Consider the following 21,335-nt stretch of genomic DNA (forward strand, 5'->3'; position numbering starts at 1 on the left):
GTTGATGCTCAATCACTGAGCCATGCCAGCTGGGCTCTGCTGTATCTCCTATGCCATCTTTATCCCCAAATCTCACGAGGGAAAATTCATTTGTTCACAGATATCTACTGAGTGTCTTGGGGGTGCCAGACATGTTACTTGAATATGTGCTAAGTCAGGCAAAACCCCTGTAGGTGGTATTAAGCACCATAAGGAAGGATAAAGAGGGTAACAGGAGAGGAAACCTAGAGGGCTTTTGGAATGAGTGGTCATGGAAGGCTGCTTTGAGGAGGTGAAGATCTCAGTGATGATAGCGTGTCAAATAAGAATGTTCTGGCAGAAATAACATCATGTGCAAAGGCCTGGGGGTAGGAATGAGCGTGGATGTTTGTGGAACAGGTCGCTGAGAAGAAGTTGCCACAGGGACCATGGGGGGAGTTGAGAGAGAAGTGGTTGATTGTGAAGGACCTTGTAGGCTTGGAGAGGAAGTTGGACTGTATTCTGAGTGTGATGTGAAGATAGTAGAAGGCTTCGAGGAGGAATGTGATGCTGTCTGATGTATATTTTAATGTCATCATGGCTGCCAAGTGAATAATTAGACTGTGTTAAGGATTCTTATTCATAATGGGGCCTGGGTGTTTCTGATGGGAAAATGTAGTATTTTTCCTTAGAGACATCTTTTACATAGAATAGTTGTGCATTCACCCTTAGAAAGAGGTTTATTATTAACTCTCAGACACCCTCTAAACAGCACTTGTAATTTACAAACTGGTCTTCATGCTTCTTGAGTCAGGTGCTTTCACAATCTGTGTTTTCCAGATCATAGCACCAAGAAAATTCTGAATGTCAGACTCAAACCAGTCTGTGGGTGCTCAATCCCAGTGCACCATGCTGCCTCTAATTACTGCAGATCCCCAGTGTCCTGGAAGACTGCAGCTGGTGTAACCTGGTGAGATTATTTGGAAGGGATAGGGGGCCTCGCCAGACAGACCAAACCAGTGCACCAGCCTGCTCAAGGTCGGAGGAAAAGTGGACAGTGCACTTACCGGAAGTGGACAAGAGGGGGCACCCATGACTATTGAAACTGAGGTCTGAGGCTGCAGACCTTCCAACAAAAACTCCAAACTTTTAAATTTTGTTTGGGATAGCCTGTCAGGGAGTCAGGTAAGACAGGTCTTGCCTGGGTGTGTGTGTGGGAAATGTATAAGGAGTCCAAAGAGGCACAGTTAACAACAGTTATTACCTTAATGGCAGACATCATAGTTTATTCATGTACTAGTGGCCTGGTGCACAAATTCATGCACATTGAAAGGAAATTAATTAGAAGAAATATTTTAATATTGCTATTCGCCCTTTCTCTATAATAGAAGTCTCAACCAAATTCATGATTGACAATGACAGATTGAAACACACGTGTGTGATTGGCCCCAGTGAGAGCTTTATATGAATCTTGCATGTGTGAGTCAACTTAACCTTTTATATATTGTATATATAGAATATACTTGCTTAATTAGACCTGCTTTCTGATTTAGTTGAACTTTTTCCAGCCCAGTTATGCACCCCAACTTCTCTTTCAGGTAATTGTCAGCAACACAGCAGTAAATATCAACACAGAGCACTTTATTATTGTAGATCACGCAGGGAGAACGAAGGGTAAAATATTTAACTGCAGCAATATTTGACTATATTCTGTGCAATGAGAAAACCTGAAGTCATTTTCAAGGTCCACCATTTCTTACTTCTTTTCAGTCAAATCAAGAGTCTAAGCTTTCTCAATCTCCGTTTTCTGGCTAATAAAAATAGAATTCCACCGAGTCTCCTATCTACCTACTCCAGGACTTCTGTGAGGATCAAATGAGATGAGGCACAGGAAAACGCTGCACAGACATTTGGTTAACATGTAAAATATTTGGCCCTAGCCAGTTTGGCTCAGTGAATAGAGCGTTGGTCTGTGGACTCAAGGGTCCTAGGTTTGATTCTGGTCAAGGCTGTGTACCTTGGTTACAGGCACATACCCAGTAGGGAGTGTGCAGGAGGCAGCTGATCAATGTTTCTCTCTCGTCGATGTTTTTAACTCTGTATCCCTCTCCCTTTCTCTCTGTAAAAAAATAATAAAATATATTTTAAAAAGTGTAAAATGTTTGCATCTGGCTATAAAGCAAGTCGTGTTCCTGGGATGAAGAAACTGCAAGGAGGCTAGTCCCCAGGGAGAGGAAGCCAGGCATCCATACGTGATGTCATTAGCTGGATGGACTTAGCATATTAGCCTTCTACATAGATTATAAGATGATACTTAACAAATAGTATTCTCTGCTTTAGGGGAGGCACTATTTTGATCAGCTGTGTTTACAGGTGAGAATGCTGGAAGCCAGAGAAATAAGTAACAGGACTAAAATTCCAACAACCATGCTCAGGGTCCATGCACTTAGCCATTAATCTACTGGAATTTTTGGCCATCTGTTTAGCACAGAGCAGGCACTAATGCTGGTAGTTACCACTGGCAGACCATCATGCTATTGACTTTCACATGAGTTCAGTGGGGCAGGTAGGACAAAACCCACATAGAACAGTAGGGGATGATGCCTACGTGCCTCTGGAATTGGGCCAGTTCTTTTTGAGCCCCATCAAGCTATTTCAACCTCTATGCCTCACATTTCTTCTCTGTAAAATGGGACAACAATAGAACCTGCCTCTGAGGGCTTCAGTAAGGATTAAATCTGCAAGCCTACATCAAGAACTAAGAATGGTCTCTAGCATGTTAAGTATTTACTTCAGTGGTGACAAATAGTGCTCTCTGTTGAGGAAAGTGGCACTCAGAAAGGTTACCCAACTTGCTCAAAGCTACACAGGCAGAGCTAAGATCAAAATCAAAATGCTATGCAACTCCTAAGCCCAATACACAAGTATTGCTTTTCAAGGTTTTGTTAACGGAATGAATTAAGGGATAGGTTTACTGGGCTCAGGGCTGGTCTAAGAATTGGGGGTGGATTAGGTGGTGAGATTTCATGACCAACAAATGGGCTGCCATGATGTCAGGCATTGGAACTTGGGTTTCTCTCAAGGAATCACAGAATCAGAGTGGGAAGCATCTGTAGGATATTCTAGCCCTTCAAACTGAATCCTACTGATACTTTAAGGTAGCCAGGGGTGGGGTAGGAGTATGTATAGGGAAGGAGGGAAAAAGAAAGGCCACATATGAGGTCCCACCTTACAATCAGAACAGCTGTTTGACCTATTTTGAAATACTCAGCTACTGTATACGATTTCATTGACCAACAGAATTCTGCCTTAAAAAATAAAATAAAAAAGCGTCTGAACTTGAAAACCACAGGTGTGGTCCAGTTCAAATGGAGAGACTGAGACCCACAGTGGATCCAAAGCCATCGGCCAGGTGGCAACAGGCCTCGGGTAACCAGCATTGTGCTCATCTGACTCTGGGACTGGAGGCAAAGACCAGGTTGGCTCCTTCTTGTCCCTGGACCCTGAGGTCACCTCTGCTCCTGGATGCATAGGGCTTGGCGCCTCTTTTCCTCCCTTGGCTTTGTTTTCCCATCTGTGAAAGGAGCAGAGTGGCTCTTGCCCAAAAGGTTACACAGTTATACAAGCCTTATAAGACCATAGCCCAAGTCACCTGGACTCAGAAATCTGTCTCAGTCAAAGAACCTGTTGATGACCTTACCCAGCAAGGTTTCTCCCAGTTTAATGGCTATAATTTAGCAACACACACTGGACTACTGTTTCTCTAGGAACAGGGCCCATTAAAGTCAAAATGCCAGGCCTTGATTTCCATATGTCTCTGGCATTCCAGGCTCTGAAATGCAAGACTTTTTTTTAATACCTCTGACCTCCCCCAACACCTAGGATTTGCCTACTCAAATGGGCTCTGCCTTAGGCATCGTCAGAAGGTCCAGGTCTAGGCCCTGGTGCAGGTCTCCCTTAATATGCTCCAGGCTGCAAACCACACTCCCTTCATCTTTCCCAGCCCCAGGCCCCAGCTGACCAGGCCCAGTTCTTGTGTTTTCCCTTTGAGCTTTGGCACAGGCCATTTCCTTGGTCTAGAACACCCTTTCTTCTCCTCTTCATCAGACTCACTTCTACTCCTTCTTCAGGACTCAACCCAGAGGCCAATTCCTCTGGGAAGTCTCCTTGGGTTGCTCCTAGTCCAGCTGTGTACGCCCATAGCTCCCCTTTCCTATCTGTTTTCCCTCAAATGGGAAAGAATGAAAGAGGACAGAAATAAAAAGCACTCAACTGAGGGTGAGAGGAGCTGCAGAGCGTGAAGGGAAGATGAGAACGATGGGGTTTTAAGAAGTGTTCCTGTGACTTGTGTACATGATTATTTTGCTGGATAGTACATCCTTTTGACATTGAGCCAGGCCTCTTGGGTCATGGCTCTTGAAGAGATTCAGTTATTTAATATCTGTCTTCCCATCTGGACTGTTCGCTCTGTGAGGACAGCAATTCTTTCCATTTTGTTCACTGCCATACCCATCAAAAGAACACAGTAACTTAGGCAAGCTACTGAACCCCACTGGGCCTCAGTTTCCTCATCTGTATATATCTTCTCGATGCTTTAAGTTTCTCTTAGGTAATGACAATTACCATCCTGTGGCTATACTGTTATATTGGTGACAGCCCCATTCCACACTGGCTCTGAGCTGAGAGCCCTATGACTTACCTTAGCCAATGAGACATTAGCAAGCATCATGCAGGCTAAATCAATCGGCATTTGCACATTAGTGTTTGGCCCCTTGGTATACTCTGTATTGGGACCTCGCCACCAAACCACAAACACTGGCTGGACTACTGAGTGGTGCCACATGGAAAAAAAAAAATCCAGAGGATGAGACATCACCATGGACAGTCTTGCCCTTGGCAAGCTGCCAGCAGAATACAGGCATGTGAGTGACCTCAGTTTCAACACATGGAGCAGGACAACCACAAAGCCAACTCCAGTCAACCCACAGGATAATGAGAAATAAATTATTGTTTCAAGCTCCTAAGCTTTGTTACATAAGAATAGTAAACAGCTTGGCTGGTGTTGCTCAGTTGGTTGAGCACTGTCTCAAGCACTGGAAGGTCACCAGTTCAATTCCCGGTCTGGCCACATGCCCAGGTGGCAGGCTCACACACACACACCCCCCCCCATACCCCCCAGTCAGGGATTCATGCAGGAGGCGGCATCTTGATGTTTCTCTCTCACATAGATGTTTCTCTCTCCCTCTCACTTCTCTCTTTCTAAAATCAATAAAAACATATTTTTAAAAAAAGAACAGATAACAAAAATCCCATCCTAGAAAGCTGAGGTGAGGACTTAATGAGCTAGTACATGTAAGACACATTTTAAAAGTATACTTTTATACAGAGTGCTCAATAAATGTGCTTAGGCCAGTGTTTCTAAGTGGTTAGAGGTCAGCCTGTACACCAAAGGATTGGGATTTCGATTCCTGGTCAAGGGCAAATTCTTGGGTTGCAGGTTCAATCCCCAGCTCCCATTGGGGCACATGTAGGAGGCAACCAGTCTATGGGTCTCTCTCACATTGATGTTTTTCTCTCCCTCCTTTCCACTCTCGCTAATAATTAGTGGGGGGAAATATTCTCAGACGAGGGTTAACAACAACAACAACAACAACATAATGTTATCCAGTATTGTTGCTGTTATTATAACATGTCAATAAGTTTGTGCTGATAAAGAATTACCCTCCCCTCACCTCCCCCCAGCTTCCCCACTAGCCTCTCACCTGGGCTGAGAAGTCAATGAGTTTTGGCAATGGCTGCTTGCTGCCTTCATTACTTTTCAGGAAGTCCAGCAGGCTTCCTGTGAGGGAGGGGGAGCAACAATGAGCTCTCTCACTACTTAGGGTAAAATTGTTCAGAGTAAGGGATTTAAATAAAACATCTGTTTACCATGCCTAGTGTTTGAGAAAAAATAAGCTGAGAGTTTTTTAGGTGACTTTGTGACTGCTAGACTGGTTCTTTGACTGAGATAGCTTTCTGAGCCCAGGCGACTTGGGCTATGGTCTTATAAGGCTGGTGTAACTGTGTAATTAGAAAATGAAAAAAAGTTTTGAGATTTTTAAATCACACTAAATGAGGTTGGGTGATATGTTTCTATTAATAAAAAATGGGAAGGTATTGACCGGCCTTTGGCTCAGTGGTAGAGCATTGACCTCTAGACCAGGAGGTCACAGTTCAATTCTCTGTCAGAGCCCATGCCTGGGCTGCAGCTCCATCCCCAGTTGAGGCGGGGTTGGGGGAGGGGTGTGCAGGAGGCAGCCAATTAATGATTCTCATCATTGATGTTTCTGTCTCCCTCCCTCCCTCTCCCTTCCTCTCTGAAATCAATAAAAATATTTTTTAAAAATGGGCAGGGATTGAAAATGTTTGTGAAATGGTGGCCTTAAAAAGTCCCTGAGAAATTCTAGATCATGGGTGAGCAGGATGGGGACAGCCTGGAGCGGGTGCTTTGTGGAATCTCTTTTCCAGACCATTGGCCCAGGCAGGGAACATGGCCGACAGGGAGAATCTCCCTGGCCTTTAAGGCACACAGTAAATCCATCTCTTCTTCCATCACCCATTGGGGGTCTGCCCTACTCCCCTCTCCTGGTAGCTTCCTGTGCTCCCCTCCCACCGGCATCCCCCCTCACATGATTTCACCACATTAACCAAGAGGACTGGGCAATGGCTGCTTATCCCTGTGGGAAGAGCTCCTGGCCAGACTTGGGGCATCTCGAGGGCAAGAACCAGGTCAAACTGACCTCTGAGTCTTCAATGAACTTGTATGGGCCACAGCCTGCACCCCCAGCCCCCAGACACCGCACCTTTGGCCATGAACTCCGTGATGATGTAAATGGGCTCCTCCGTGACCACAGCATGCAGCTTCACCAGCTTGTCGTGCTGCAGCGTTTTCATCAGGTTGGCCTCGGCCAGGAAGGCCTCCACAGACATGCTCCCTGGCTTCATGGTCTTCACGGCCACCTTGGTGTGCTTGTTGTAGGTGGCTGGAGAGGGCGAGAAGGCAGGAAAGATGGTCAGAGCCCCTGCTCTTCCCCCACCGCCTAGGAAGGCCCAGCTGCAGAACCGCCTCCTCCACAAAGTCTTCTGTGCCCAACGTGGCCCCTTGAGAGGGATGGTCCATGCCTTCCTAGCGGTACGCCCTTGGGCAAGTCATGTATCCTCCCTCATCTCTGGTTTCCTCCTCTGCCAAGTAGGAATGATAAGCCCTGCCTTTGAAAGGCTGTTATAAGGGATTCAGATCCTGTCCCTCGTACACGCAGACCACTTTGCCTTGTCTCTCCCTCTCACATATACCATCGCTTCTTAAAATGCTTTAACCTTAACACGGCGCTCAAAATAAATACCAGCTTCATCATGGTCTACAAGGCCGGCATGATCTGGCCTTGCCCACCTTGCCAGCTTCACCATCCACCAAACTCCCCTTGACTTTTGTGTACAGTCAGCCTGCATGTCACTCAGCTCCTCAGGGACCTAACCACCCCTCCCACCCCAGGAACGTCCCACGTGATGTTCCCTCACCCCATTTCTACTCGGTGGCATAAATCTCTTAATTGCTTGTGTTTCCATTTTTGCCTTGGCTGCCAGGAAGTTTTAATCCAAGTCTGAGGTCTTCCTTTAGTAAGAAGAAACCCTTATATAATATAGTTTTGTTTTCTAACTCATTACTCAGACCTGTCTTCCCTTCTTCTCCATACTTTCTCTGCCACAACCTCCTATTAGGTGCCTGGCATATAGCAGGCTCTCAACAAGGATAGTTGGAATATGTGTATTTAAACATTTTTTTTTTTTTTGGACTAACTTGTTTGCGACTCTGTAAATTGTCTTCAAAACATGGTGGGTGGGAACACAATCGGCTGTACCAGGCATTGCAGTTCTCCAGTTATTAGCGGCAGACAGCAGGGGTGGAGCATGCCTTATGGGTGCCCCACAACACCTTGGCATGGTGCTAGGCACACAGTTACCAACACTGAACTCCCCTGGAGATCTCCAGGCTGCATTTCCCCATTCTTAATTCCCATCATCCTAAGAGGCCTTGGTGATCTCACCCCCAACTGGTAGGCCTCGTGGCTCTGCGTCACGGAGCAGATTCCTCATCTAGGACTCCTGCTTCCCAGGAGGACATTGTTAACTCCACCAGGTGAATGGCCGCAGAGGTACATGGGTGTTTGCATGGCGGGACACTTTGGTTTGCTCTCAGAGGAATTGACACTTTGGTTTGCTCTCAGAGGAATTGCTCCTTTGTGGTTGTTACTCAGATCTCCCCTTCGACCCTTGGTGGCATTCCCACTCTGTCTCGGGCTCTTCCTGGAAGTGATGCCCTCCCTGCTCCCTCCTTCCCACCACCCTCTGGCCTGGGGTCCTTACCCATCCAGACTTCCCCAAACTGCCCGGCGCCAAGCTTTTTCTCCAGCTCGAGGGACTCCCGCGGGATCTCCCAGGCATCTTTCTCCCACGGCTTCTGGGGCTTGGCGGACACGCAAGGCACCATCAGCTTCTGGCAGAGCCCGTCACTCCCTTCTGGAACAGAGCTGTGTGTCAGCGAGGGCGGCCAGCTCTCGGCCAGCCAGAGGCTTCCCCTCAGAGGCTTCCCTGCCCGTTTGGCGGCGTTGGCCACTGCTCCGGGGGGTTGCCATGATCAGGGACATTCCCAGAGAGCAGAGCATGACCAGATGCCACCTCTGCCCTCCTTCTCAACAGGCCTAGGATTCCAGGAGAATCCACAGCAACTATTCGGGGAGAGTCAGAAAGAGCTCAGCAGGCCTCAGAGGGCACAGTGCACCATGACCCGGGTTCCCGGGAGGCAGGTCCACCCTGCTTGGGGTGAGGCCCTGGGCAGGACTTACTCTTGTAGTGGGCCACCAGCTCCTGCAGCGTGCTGAAGGTGTTCCGTGGGGAGATGTAGAAGCCCCCGTTGTCCAGGGTCCGGATCTTATAATGTTTCACTGCGTCCCGATGCTGGGGGTCGTAGTCTCGCACCGACAAAGAGTAGCTCCCTGCATCGGTCAGAGAGAAACTGCTCAGAGTCCGGCCACTCCCGAGGCACCCCTTCCGGACAAAGCCACCCCTATAAAGCCACCCCCGGCACCATCCCGGCAGCCGGGCAGTGGAGCACAAGGGTAAGAGTGAGCTGTGGAATCAGGCAGCCAGGTTCTTGTCCAGGCTTCTCCATGTCCAGCTGTGAGACCTTGGACAAGTGAGTGCATCACTTCTCTGTGCCTCAGTTTCCTCATCTGTAAAATGGGATTGGTTGTGAGACCTCCCTATCTCATCACATTGCCTGATAATTGAAAGAAGTAATGCCTGTGAAGCAGTCAGGATGTAAACGCTCAGCAAACGCTGTCTGTCGTCGTCGTCGTCGTCGTCTTCTTCTTCTTCTTCTTCATCATCATCATCATCATCATCATACAGATAGATAGATAGATAGATAGATAGATAGATAGATAGGGATTGCTGGGTCACCTTTGGTGGTCTCGCTGTCACGGATCATGAAGGAGCCCAGCATCATCATCATCATCATCATACAGATAGATAGATAGATAGATAGATAGATAGGGATTGCTGGGTCACCTTTGGTGGTCTCGCTGTCGCGGATCATGAAGGAGCCCAGCACGTTGCCAGGGGCCAGAAGCTGGCGCTCTGCATCCTTCCGGCTGACGCCCTTGAAGAACCACCTGGTGGGAAGGGGAAGAGACGGCGTGTGAGCCCTGGGCGGGCGGTCCTGTCCCACTGACAGGGCCACCAGGGTACCAAGGGCCTGGTTTCCTGCAGCGCTGACTTTCCTCAAAGACTCTTTTGGGAAAAACAATGATTCTTTTCATATTAATATAGACATTTGACCAGGGTTGAATCCAGCTTGCTGAGACTGACAGAAACTTACGAACATTGGGGAACACAGCCTTACAAATACAAAATGCCCAGAGGTCATTCCAACAGCACCCAGTGAGAGCGGTAAGGTGACGGACAGAGAGGCTGAGTGTAAAAATACAGATGTCTTAACCCAACTGCGGTCAAAATCTTCTGCAAATTTCACAAGAGCACACAACATTCCTGTCAGGGCCTTATTATCCCCATTTTATAGATAAGGAAACTGAGGAACAGAGAGAGCAAGTAACTTGCCTGGCATCACACAGCTGGAAAGTGGTGGAGCCACACTTCAAATCCAGGCAGTCTGACTCTAGAGCCCACACTCTTAACCACCGTGCTACATGGTGCTCCCTCCCCCAACCTCCTTTGATTCCATTTTGTAAAATGATTCCTGCCATGGTGACAGAGTCAAGCAGGATATTTAGTAAGAACCATCTCCCCGGCAATCCCACCCCTGGGAAGTTACCTCGCAGATCTTGCACAAGGAAGAAATGCTAGTGAGAAGCGTGGAAAGGGGAATGAGAGGGAAAGTCACAAAGGGGACCTGCTTTGGACAGGGTGGTCAGAGAAGGCCCCTCTGAGTCCCGAAAGATGAGGAGAAGGAGCCAGCCACGCAAAGAGCCCCAGGAAGAGAATGCCAGGTAGGTGAGGTAGGGCGTGCAAAGGCCCTGAGGCAGGAACAAGGCCGGCCTTGCTCACGCTTTCTTCTGGAGGGCAGGGAAATAGAAGACTTACTCCTCTGTCTCCAGAGAGTCAACGCGGGCAACGTAGTTGCTTGGGATGTAGCCCTCTTTCCGGGTGGCCAGGGACCGAGCCTTCCACCATTCCCCAGACCTAAGAGCAGGAGGGAGCAAAGGGGTCAGTGGGCAGGACTTCCCTAGTCCTCTTGGGCCCTCAGCTTTGGCCTGGAGTACCCCCTGCATACCCATGATTAGGGGTACGGATCTTTACAACAGTCCCCACTGCGCATCTGACGGCCTGAAATCAAGGTTTGTCCCTGCACTCACAGCCTACAGACCTAGATCTGTGGCCCCACTATTGCTCCCTGGTCTTGCGGCCTTGGCCTTCCTAGCCACACCTGCGGTGGGGCCCTGTGCCCATGGCTGGCTCTAGGGGTTCAGCTGCGGCCAAGAGCCAGAGGGAGTGGGCTCAGGAGTCTGACCAAGCATAACCACTGCCATTTTGGGGCCCCACCTCCCCCCATACTGGACACTACACTCGCTGATGGTGAAACTGGAGGAGATTCAAGGCAGCAAACTCAGAAATCCAAAGATTTCTGCGTGCAAAGTCTCCTCCTCAGGGTCTGGCCCACAGGTCAGCTTGCAGCTGGGTCACAGGAGCCTGAGGAAGGCTTCCCTGGGAAGCTCTCTGAGCCGTTCCTCCTTGCCCGGGTGGGAGCCGTTAGTAAGCGCACAAGCCCCTTTATTGTGCCTTCAGCCCTTCCTCCTCTTTTACAATCAGGTCTATTCTCATCAGTCACATATACCCTAGTCCAGTGGTCGGCAAACGGCGGCTCGCGAGCCACATGCGGCTCTTTGGCTCCTTGAGTGTGGCTCTTCCACAAAATACCATGGCCTGGGCGAGTTTATTTGACGAAGTGGCATTAGAAGAAGTTTAAGAAATGTGGCTCTCAAAAGAAATTTCAATCGTTGTACTGTTGACATTTGGCTCTGTTGACTAATGAGTTTGCCGACCACTGCCCTAGCCTAAGGGTCTTGACTGAAGGACAGAACAGAGTGTACTGGGTATTGGGGGCAGGGAGGTCTCGGGGGAGGGGATGAGGACTCACTCCTCCAGGACCACCATCTGGTCTCCCTTCTGGAAGCTGAGGTCCTCATGGTGAATGGCCTCGTAGTCATACAGGGCAACCACGATGGTGTCCTTAGAACCTGCGGGGACGAGAGACACGGGGGGCAGGGAGGCTTTATCCGAGCACCCCAACCGCCCTGGGGGGTTCCCTTCCAACCCCTGGCACCCAGCCCTGGACCCCCTGATGTGTCTGTCTGTATAAGTAAGCATCTTGCCATGCTGGGTGCGATTCTACAGTTTAAAGCTAACAGTGGTTTGTTCATGTTATCAAACAGTGCTATATAGAAACAAAACAGCCTGTACGAAGGATGTGGGTGGCAATTTAGGGGATTTTCAAGTTTTTTTTTTTTTAATGTATTTTATTGATTTTTTACAGAGATGAAGGGAGAAGGATAGAGAGTTAGAAACATCGATGAGAGAGAAACATTGACCAGCTGCCTCCTGCACACTCCCTACTAGGGATATGCCCGCAACCAAGGTACATGCCCTTGACCGGAATCGAACCTGGGACCCTTGAGTCCGCAGGCTGATGCTCTATCCACTGACCCAAACCGGTCAGGGCTCAAGGGTGGTTTTGATGAACCTTTGCCTCAAGCTCTGACTGAGAACCTAACCTCAACCTCTACAGAACACCAGAGTGCACCGCACGCATTCGCCAGATACTTACCCTCCGTGGACCCTGGGGGGTTGCCGTTGTTGGTGTCAGGCCGCTGTGGGGAAGAAATAAGAGAAGGGGATGAAGCCAATAATGTGCGGGGAGCCACAGAAGGCCTGTGTCAAAAAAGGGATACCCCCAGGCCTCTTAGCCCAGCCCTGTGTGTCCTGGGAGGAGGCCCAGAGAGGGCAGAGGACATGCCTGAGGTCCCACGGCACATGGGCTATAGCCACGACAAGGATCTGGAGCTGTGGGCTCTGCCCTTGGCTTTGGACATCCTGGGGGACACTGGCCTGGCTCTTCCCCTCGACGTACAGTGAGGGGGGTTGGTCCAGGCCCATGTTTTCCAAGGCGTGTTTGAAGAAACCCTGGCCCCCCAACATGCTCTGTGAGGAAAGGCTCCCAGATGTAAGCGAAGGAAGCTCAGTGTCTGTCTCCAGGGGAATTGGCAGCCACACGGCCGCGCTCTAAGCAGCCCTTGTCAGAGGGAGGCCGAGCCTCCTTCCTGACACAACTAAGCCTGAACGATGTATTGTTGAGTGAACAAGGCTAGTTCTTCAGAACAGGATACACTGACATGAAATGCATACACACCCTCCCTAAACACTTCGTGAGGACACACACTATGTACGTGTGAGTGCATGTTCACGGCAAAGGTTCGCGAGGGTCCTCACCACGCTGGCCATCGTGGATGCCTCTGGGGAGAGGGATGAGACCGCTGGGGAGGGGTCTTTGGTCAGAGGCAACTGTAGCGTTAACTGTAATGTGTGACTTTTCTTTCCGAGGGGAATGCCTTTGTGTGTCACGTGCTTAGATAAACAGTCATTTAAAGAACCGGGTTTGGGAAACACGGTGAAGTATAACCCTCTTCTGGGAGAGCCCCAGGCCCGCTGCCAAGAGTCATAAAAGCCCCGACTTTTCCAGGGGAGGAGCCTGATCTGGTCAGTTTCCCAAACTGATTTGACCTGGGAACTCTGAGTGGCTGAATATAGAATCCCTTAAATCTGATGCTCAGAGAGGACAACCAAAAACTGGAGGGAGAAAACCCTCCACTTCCCATCGGGGACAAGCTGGAGGGCCTCGGAGAGCCACAGCACGGGCCCCGGTGAGGTAGGCCGGAGGGGAGCAGACCCAGGAGCGGTCAGGGTCTAGGATGTCAGCTTAGGACGTCACCCGTGTGAGAAGCTCACGTCACCTCAGGCTGTTTCAAAAGAGGTCGTGCCAGAGGGAGGGAGGTGACCCTTCTACGACTCTCTCATGTCCAGACATCATGCCCGGCAAAGGGCCAGCAGGCTGGAGAGAGGCCAGGAAGCCATGGTACAAGCAAGAAGATGTGGAAGAAACAAGTGGGTTAGGGTAAGATCTTTGCCTTCAACCTCCACAGGCTGGCATGGCAAAGGGGGTGGGTGTGTTTGGAGCGGGCTGAGGGGCAGGTTTGGGAACAAGGAGTGGGGTGGGGTGGGGTAATAGACTGTCCTTTTTTAAATAATATATTCTATTGATTTTTTACAGAGAGAAAGAGAGAATGATAGAGAGTTAGAAACATCAATGAGAGAGAATCATCGATCAACTGCCTCTTGCACGCCCCCTACTGGGGATGTGCCTGCAACCAAGGTACATGCCCTTGACTGGAATCGAACCTGGGACCTTTCAATCTGCAGGCCCACGCTGTATCCACTGAGCCAAACCGGTTTCAGCTAGACTGTCCTTCTAAGGGTGCAGGTGAAGGCGGACACCTCTGCCTCTGAGCTTTCTAAGGCAGCCTCCGGGAAGGGGTTGGACTCAAGGAGCCCGGAAGGAGAGAGAACCCAGCCTTCAGGGTAGAAGGCGCTCCCTCTGCCCAGCCCTGTGACCCTAAGGAGTCACTGAACCACTGTAAGCCCTAGTCACCCTGGCTGTAAAGTGTCAGAACTCCTTCCTCACAGCTTTTGGTGAGGATTAGTGATGTGGAAACACCTCACTCGGTGCCTGGAACACAGTAGGTGTTCAAAAATAGTCTCCGTTAGTATAACTGTTGCTGCTGCTATTACTACTGTCATCTCATTACCAGTATTGTTATGGTTGCCAGCACGATCACTACTGTTACCTCCCTCTGATATCACTGTGGCAACTACCCTTCCTAGTGGTGCTGTTACCCTAACTACTTCTGCCACCATTGCCCACACTATTACCGCCATTGCTGCTGCTCTGACCGTTAGCACTCAGCTTCTGCCTCTGCTACTTCCGCTCCTACTGCTGACACTTTGGAAGTGGCATGAGCCAAGTCTAAATCCTGGTCTTCCTTCTTATTCACCACGTGGCTTTTGGCAGATTGTTTAACCTGCGGCTCCTCTGTAAAATGGGTGTAGTGAAAATTGTGACCCACAATGAGATTATTGTGGGGAGTAAAGGTGTTAATATAATAACTATAAAGCACTCAGGAGAGTGCTTGGCTCCGGGTAAGCTCTGGACAAATGTAAGTCCATACCTCTGCCAGTGTTACACCTGTCTTTTATATATATTGATATATATATTGATATATATATTGATATATATTGATATATAATTGATTTTTTACAGAGAGGAAGGGAGAGGAGAGAGCTAGAAACATTGATGGAAGAGAGACATCGACCAGCTGCCTTTTGCACACCCCACACCAGGGATGTGCCCGCAACCAATGTACATGCCCTCGAACCTGGGAACTTCCAGTCCGCAGATCGACGCTCTATCCACTGAGCCGAACCGGTTTTGGCTACACTTGTCTTTTTGCTGCTACACTCCCACGGGTATTTAGCAATGGGAGTAGAGCAGTTACCGTTACTACAGCCATTGCTAGGAACCTTGATAGTATCCTCACTGCCATTACTTCAGCCGCTGTTGTTACTTGCTGGTCACTCATTGTGTTCAGTTTCTGCTACTTCCTGGGCTTGAGGCCTGTTCCCTGGGATCTGGTCACTGCAGCCCAGGCCGCGTGGCAGGATAAGAAGTGACGTCTGCCAAAACCGGTTTGGCTCAGTGGATAGAGCGTTGGTCTGGGGACTGAAAGGTCCCAGGTTCGATTCCGGTCAAGGGCATGTACATTGGTTGCGGGCACATTCCCAGTTGCGGGTGTGCAAGAGGCAGCTGGTCGATGTTTCTCTCTCATCAACGTTTCTAGCTCTCTATCCCTCTCCCTTCCTCTCTGTGGAAAATTAATAAAATATATATATATTTAAAAAAAAAAAAGAAGAAGAAGAAGTGACGTCCTTGGCCCTAGCCGGTTTGGCTCAGTGGATAAGGATCGGCCTGCAGACTGAAGGGTCCTGGGTTCAATTCTAATCAAGGGCATGTACCTTGGTTGCAGGCTCCTCCCTGGCCCAGGCCCTGGTCAGGGCTGGTATAAGAGGCAACACACTGATGTGTTCTCTCACGTCAATATTTCTCTGACTTTCTCTCTCTCTAAAAAAAATCAATGGGTGAAAAATCAATAGGAAAATATCCCCGGGTGAGGATTTAAAAAAAGAAAAAAGAAGAAGTGACGTCCTAGCCCTGGGTGCTCAGTGCAGACGTGTGCTGGAGAGTTAGGTAGGAGGCTTCTGGAGACTGGTCAGTCCCATTTCACCCCACACATGCCTGCTCACACTTGGGAAAACAGGAGGCTGTTGAAGCAGCACAGGGCAGCCCCCCCCCTCCTCCCCCACTCACCCGCTTGCCTGTGGACGTGGGATCTGGCACATACAACGGGCTGTGTGGGTTGGCACAGGCCTCGCTTTTCGAGACCTTGCCTCTGTCCCGGAGGAACTTGGACTTCACGCACCCCATCCTGCGGCAGAGAGAAGGGAGGTGAGCCCTGCTGGCCCTGAGGCCAGGCAGGGGAGTCTCTGATGCTGGGTCCCAGGCACTCTGCCCCCAGGCTGGCTTCTCCTCTCCTTCCCCATCACCCCTCCCTTGTCAGCCCCGCTCCCCACCCCCACCCCCCACCCCCCACTTGCCACACGGAGCTCGCTCTGTCCTTGCCATCTCTGGGCTTCTTCATGTCCATGTCAACCATGCACAACACAGAGCGGACACGTTTTTACAGTCATGCTATGAGGGACCCTTACTATGGCGAGTATATTTAGAGACTAAATCGTGAGGATCGTTGAAATTCAATGAGTAGAGTGTGGGGACAGAGTGGGTGGTAGGCACAGCCAGCTCAGGGCTCAGAAAGACCGAGGTGACCCAAGGCTGCTCAACACTACCCTCACCTCACTCCTCATTCCCGCTGCTCCCATCTCAGTTCCCTGTCAGCAAAGGGAGCAGATAACACCACCTACTGCAGGGGGTTGGAAGGAGGAGAGAAAGCATGTGGGCAGACAGACACTCAGCACAGCATCAGGCTCAGGCAAACAGGAAAGTAAAACTATAATATACTGTTATTATCTAATACATTACCATTTTCTATTAGGTGGCAAAGATCAATCCTGTAATGTGGCTCATACATTCCAGCTAAGTAACATTCAAGGCACCATTTTATGATTGTTTTATAACAGGTTCCTATGGTTATTTTATGATCGCTTCATAATAGGTCTCTCTCCTTTTGTTTCATTGATTTAATCTGATCATTCATGCATTCATTTACTCAGCAAATATATATATATATATATATATATATATATATATATATATATATATATATTTCTTTCTTTTAAAATATATTTACAGAGAGGAAGGGAGAGGGGTAGAAAGTTAGAAACATCGTGGAGAGGGAAACATCGATCAGCTGCCTCTTGCGCACCTCCTACTGGGGATGTGCCCGCAACCACGGTACATGTCCTTGACCAGAATCAAACCTGGGACCCTTGAGTCCGCAGGCCGACGCTCTATCCACTGAGCTAAACCAGTTAGGGCTCTATATATTTCTTTATTGATTTCAGAAAGGAAGGGAGAATGAGAGACAGAAACATCAGAGAGAATCATTGATCGGTTGCCTCCTGCACGCCCCCTACTGGGGATTGCAAACCAGGCATGTGCCCTTGGCCAGAATTGCTCGGAACCTTTCATCCACAGGTTATGCTTTATCCACTGAGCCAAACAGGCTAGGGCACTCAGCAAATATTTATTGAGCACTTTTCTAAAACCATGAATAAGACAAGCAAGTTCGTGCCCTTATGGAGCTCACACTGGGATGAATGGGAGACACAGGCAATAAACAAATAAATAAAAAGGTAGATTTAGTTATTGAAAAGTGTGAGGATAATAAAAGAGGATATGATAGGGAACTTCTCTGTGCGGCCTCTTTATTTTATTTAAAATATATTTTTACTTATTTCAGAGAGGAAGGGAGAGGGGTAGAGAGATAGAAACATCAGTAATGAGAGAGAATCATTGATCAGCTGCCTCCTGCAGGCCCCAAGCTTTCCCCAAGTTGGGGATTGAGCCCACAACTTAGGTATGTGTCCTAACCAGGAATCGAACCATGACCTCCTGGTTCATAGGTCAACATTCAGCCACTGAGCCACACCAGCTGGGCTTTTTAAAAAAAAATATTTTAAGATTTTAAAATTGATTTTTAGAGAGAGGAAGGGAAAGGGAAGGAGGGAGAGAGAAAAATCGACCTGAGAGTGGAACATCAATTAGCTGCCTTCTGCATGACCCCTACTGGGGACAGAGCCTGCAACCTGGGCATGTGCCCTGACCAGGAACTGAACCAGCAACAGTTCAGTTCATGAGACATTGCCCAACCAACTGAGCCACACGGGGCTCTATGGGGCCTCTTCAGACAGGGTGGTTGGGGGAGGCCTTTCAGAGGAGGTGATAATGGACCTGGGGCCCGAATGACACAAAGGAGCCAGGCTTGAAACACGCTGAGGAAGCAGTGTTCCCGGCAGAGGGAGCAGCAGGTGCAAAGGTCCTGCGGTTGGACTGTGTTTGGAGAGAATGAGTCCCTTAAAGACAGCCAGTGGGACTGGAGATTGCAGGTAGGAGAAAGGATGGTACGCGATGACGTTGCCACATCCTGAACAGTCAGCGGGGAATTTAGATTCTAGATTCTACGTGAGGAACTTGGGTTAGATTCTAAGGGTGATGGGAAACATTGGGAAGTTTTAGGCAGGACAACGATAGGATTCCATTTAAACGATCCCACCGGCTTCTGGGTTGAGGATGGACTGTAGGATCAGGGCAGGGAACACTGTCCACTGCAATTGTCCAGCCCGGACATCACGGTGGCCCGGCCCAGGGTGGTGGCTGCTGAGGAGATCAGAAGCAGGCACAGATTCAGGGCCATTTTGGAGGGAGAGCGGACAGGCTGTGCTGATGGATTGGTTAATTAATTTAAAGACACTTACAGAAAACACATTCACCTGATCAGAGTCAAGGCTCATTGTAAAGGTGGCAGAAATATTTCACTTCTTTTCTCAACATGCACACATGTGTTTGCTGGGGAGACGGGCTGTGAGCAGCCACATAAGGAAGTCATTGTTTTCCTCATCTGTGCACCACTGACATTTTCTCCTAAAACAGAACGCAGTTATCCTTGTTAAAATAAACATGTGTTAGTGGTTTAAGGAGGGGGGGTGGGGGTGGGAAGTCCTAATTCTTAGGTTTAGGGGAGTTATTTGAAAAAAATTCTTTTCATTCACAAGGGTGCTGTGTTGTCTGTCCTGGTGGGAACTGGGGACAATTTACCACCTCAGCACTTAAGGGGTTTGTGTTTCAGTTGCCTTTTGTGAATAAAGTAAGGAATCCAGACTCACTGCTTTCCACTGTGCTGGCGTTCATTTAAAACAGAAACCAAACCAGCACCTCTTTGGTTGGTGATAAGTATCACAGCTCTGGGAAATAGAGCAGCGTCTGTGTGGTTTTATATGGCATAGCATTGCATTGCATTTCATATATTTTGATTAATGGGGGTGTTCTGGGGAGAGCACTGCTGTGTGATACGGGGCAGCTCCTTCCACCTCTCTGAGCACCTATGAAGCATCATTTCATCACAATTTACATAAAGATGGCCACGGGGTCCTGAGGGATGGGTCTCTGAAAGCCCCGGTTCATGCACGATTCAAGGCCACCGTTGAGAAAGGATGGTGGGGTTTTACCTCAGAGGATGCTGGTGAGCACCGAGTGAGTTGTAAGTGTAAAGGTGTCTGGCACACAGTAGGTGCTCAGAAACCTTAACCATAACCATCTCTGTTAACTCGCATAATGGCCCTGGCCTGGAGCAAAAGCAAGCGCAGGTTGCAAATCCTTTGGCCCATAAGCTTAGAGATACCACAACATTTAAGATTTTAACTTTTTGAAATAAAGAATTCCCATTAATTCATTTTTCCCCCCCACAATAAAGTGTGCTTTAAAAAAAGTGATACACCAGCAGGAGTCCAGTTTGCATAAAATGTGATTGTCCCCTTAAACCAAGAGAACCAGCCCACTGCCCAGGGTGGAGTGGCCTCAGAAACGCTCATTTGCATGACTGCTAGACCTAGAAATGTAATGTGAGCCATGTATATAACTTAAAATTCTCTCCACCCATATTTTTCAAAGTAAAAATAAACAAGTGGATTAACTTTTAGACACATTTATTTTTCCCAAAATGTCAAAATTCATATATATGTATATATATATATATATATATATATATATATATATATATATATATTATATATATATATTTTATATATATATATTATTAATTTTTTACAGAGAGGAAGAGAGAAGGATAGAGAGTTAGAAACATCAATGAGAGAGAATAATCGATCAGCTGCCTCTTGCACACCCCTCACTGGGGATGTGCCTGCAACCAAGGTACATACTCCTGACCAGAATTGAACCTGGGACCTTTCAGTCCACAGGCTGACGCTCTATCCACTGAGCCAAACCGGTCTCGGCTCAAAATTCATATTAACAGCTTATCAATATAAAAATCATCAGTTAGGTACTTTTGCTTTTTCATGTTAAGTTTTCCCATCCCAGTGTGTGTTTTACATGGTCAGCACCCCTCAGTGAGGACTTGCCATGTTTTGGGAGTTCAAACGCTGCCTGTAGTTAAAGCTACTGTACTCAGTGGTACAAATATAGTATGTATCCATCCTTGCACACAAGATGCTGATCTTGCTCATGTCTACGTCCCTCAGTGTTTAACTCAGTGCCTCCCTGGCACATGGTAGGACATAATGCATAGTTAGTGAATAAATGCATGCCCAGAGCGTGGGCTCTATGTAGTTGGTCCAACACAGACGTCAAGACGTGGGTCCTGATCCAGGAACCGAGTTGAGAAGGGAATTACATTCCAAAGCCACGTGCAAAGAAGCTGGTAGGGATGGCACAGTCAGAGCCATGCAAAAATTGCTAAGATACTTAGTGGGCGAAAAAAGCAACTTGCAAAACATATATATTATCAAGTCCTATTTGTCCCATGTATTTATATTCCGGTACTGTGAATGTCAGTATAGATAGAAAAAACAACCTGTTTATAGTAATTGAGCAGCAGGATAATGGCGAATTGGGTTTTGAAAACTGCGGAGGATTTCAATAAAGATTTGGGGAAAGTCAAGAATGTTTTAAAGAAGCACTGACTTCCAAAAAGGATTCGAAGGCACTTAAAATATTAAACCACATACAGAGCACTTCAAAACTCAAAAGGTTAGGGTACAGCAGTTGGAAAGGAAAGATTTCTGAACCAGAAGCCTAGGGTGTGACTGCTACAGTCACTGTGTACTAGATTTATCTCTGAGCTTCCTAGTAGCCAAGGTAAAAGGGAACTTATACATTGTCACCATAAAATCCCAGGAAGTATCGCAATTTGTTAACAAAAATATTTTTTGAGCACTAATCCATATATACTAGAGGCCTGGTGCATGAAATTCATGCATGTGTGTGTGTGTGTGTGTGTGTGTGTGTGTGTGTGCGCGCCCCTTAGCCCAGTCTGCACCCTCTCCAATCTGGGATCCCTCGAGGGATGTCCAACTGCCCATTTAGGCCTGATCCCAGTAGGATTGGGCCTAAATGAGCAGCCGGACATCCCTCTTACAATCCAGGACTGCTGGTTCCCAACTTTTCACCTGGCTGCTTTCCT

General features: G+C 48.2%; 1 protein-coding gene across 2 annotated transcripts in view; it reads right to left on the minus strand.

Annotated features, from left to right (window-relative positions):
* HCK (HCK proto-oncogene, Src family tyrosine kinase) overlaps nt 1-21,335 on the minus strand; it is a 40,553-nt gene that overhangs the window by 6,764 nt on the left and 12,454 nt on the right. Inside the window, exons 2-10 of one of the 2 annotated variants that reach the window (XM_045574726.1) lie at nt 15,989-16,106; nt 12,338-12,380; nt 11,651-11,750; nt 10,597-10,695; nt 9,565-9,668; nt 8,841-8,990; nt 8,362-8,511; nt 6,801-6,980; nt 5,721-5,797 (exon numbers count right to left, since the gene is read on the minus strand). In XM_045574726.1, the coding sequence (XP_045430682.1) occupies nt 5,721-5,797; nt 6,801-6,980; nt 8,362-8,511; nt 8,841-8,990; nt 9,565-9,668; nt 10,597-10,695; nt 11,651-11,750; nt 12,338-12,380; nt 15,989-16,105 (1,020 nt within the window). In that variant the 5' untranslated portion in view covers nt 16,106. Of the gene's footprint in view, nt 1-5,720; nt 5,798-6,800; nt 6,981-8,361; nt 8,515-8,840; nt 8,991-9,564; nt 9,669-10,596; nt 10,696-11,650; nt 11,751-12,337; nt 12,381-15,988; nt 16,107-21,335 lie in introns of both variants that reach the window. The other variant, XM_036419279.2, reaches the window with a different exon arrangement.

This window comes from Pipistrellus kuhlii, unplaced genomic scaffold (assembly GCF_014108245.1).
Source record: "Pipistrellus kuhlii isolate mPipKuh1 unplaced genomic scaffold, mPipKuh1.p scaffold_m20_p_6, whole genome shotgun sequence".
Classification (NCBI taxonomy): domain Eukaryota; kingdom Metazoa; phylum Chordata; class Mammalia; order Chiroptera; family Vespertilionidae; genus Pipistrellus; species Pipistrellus kuhlii.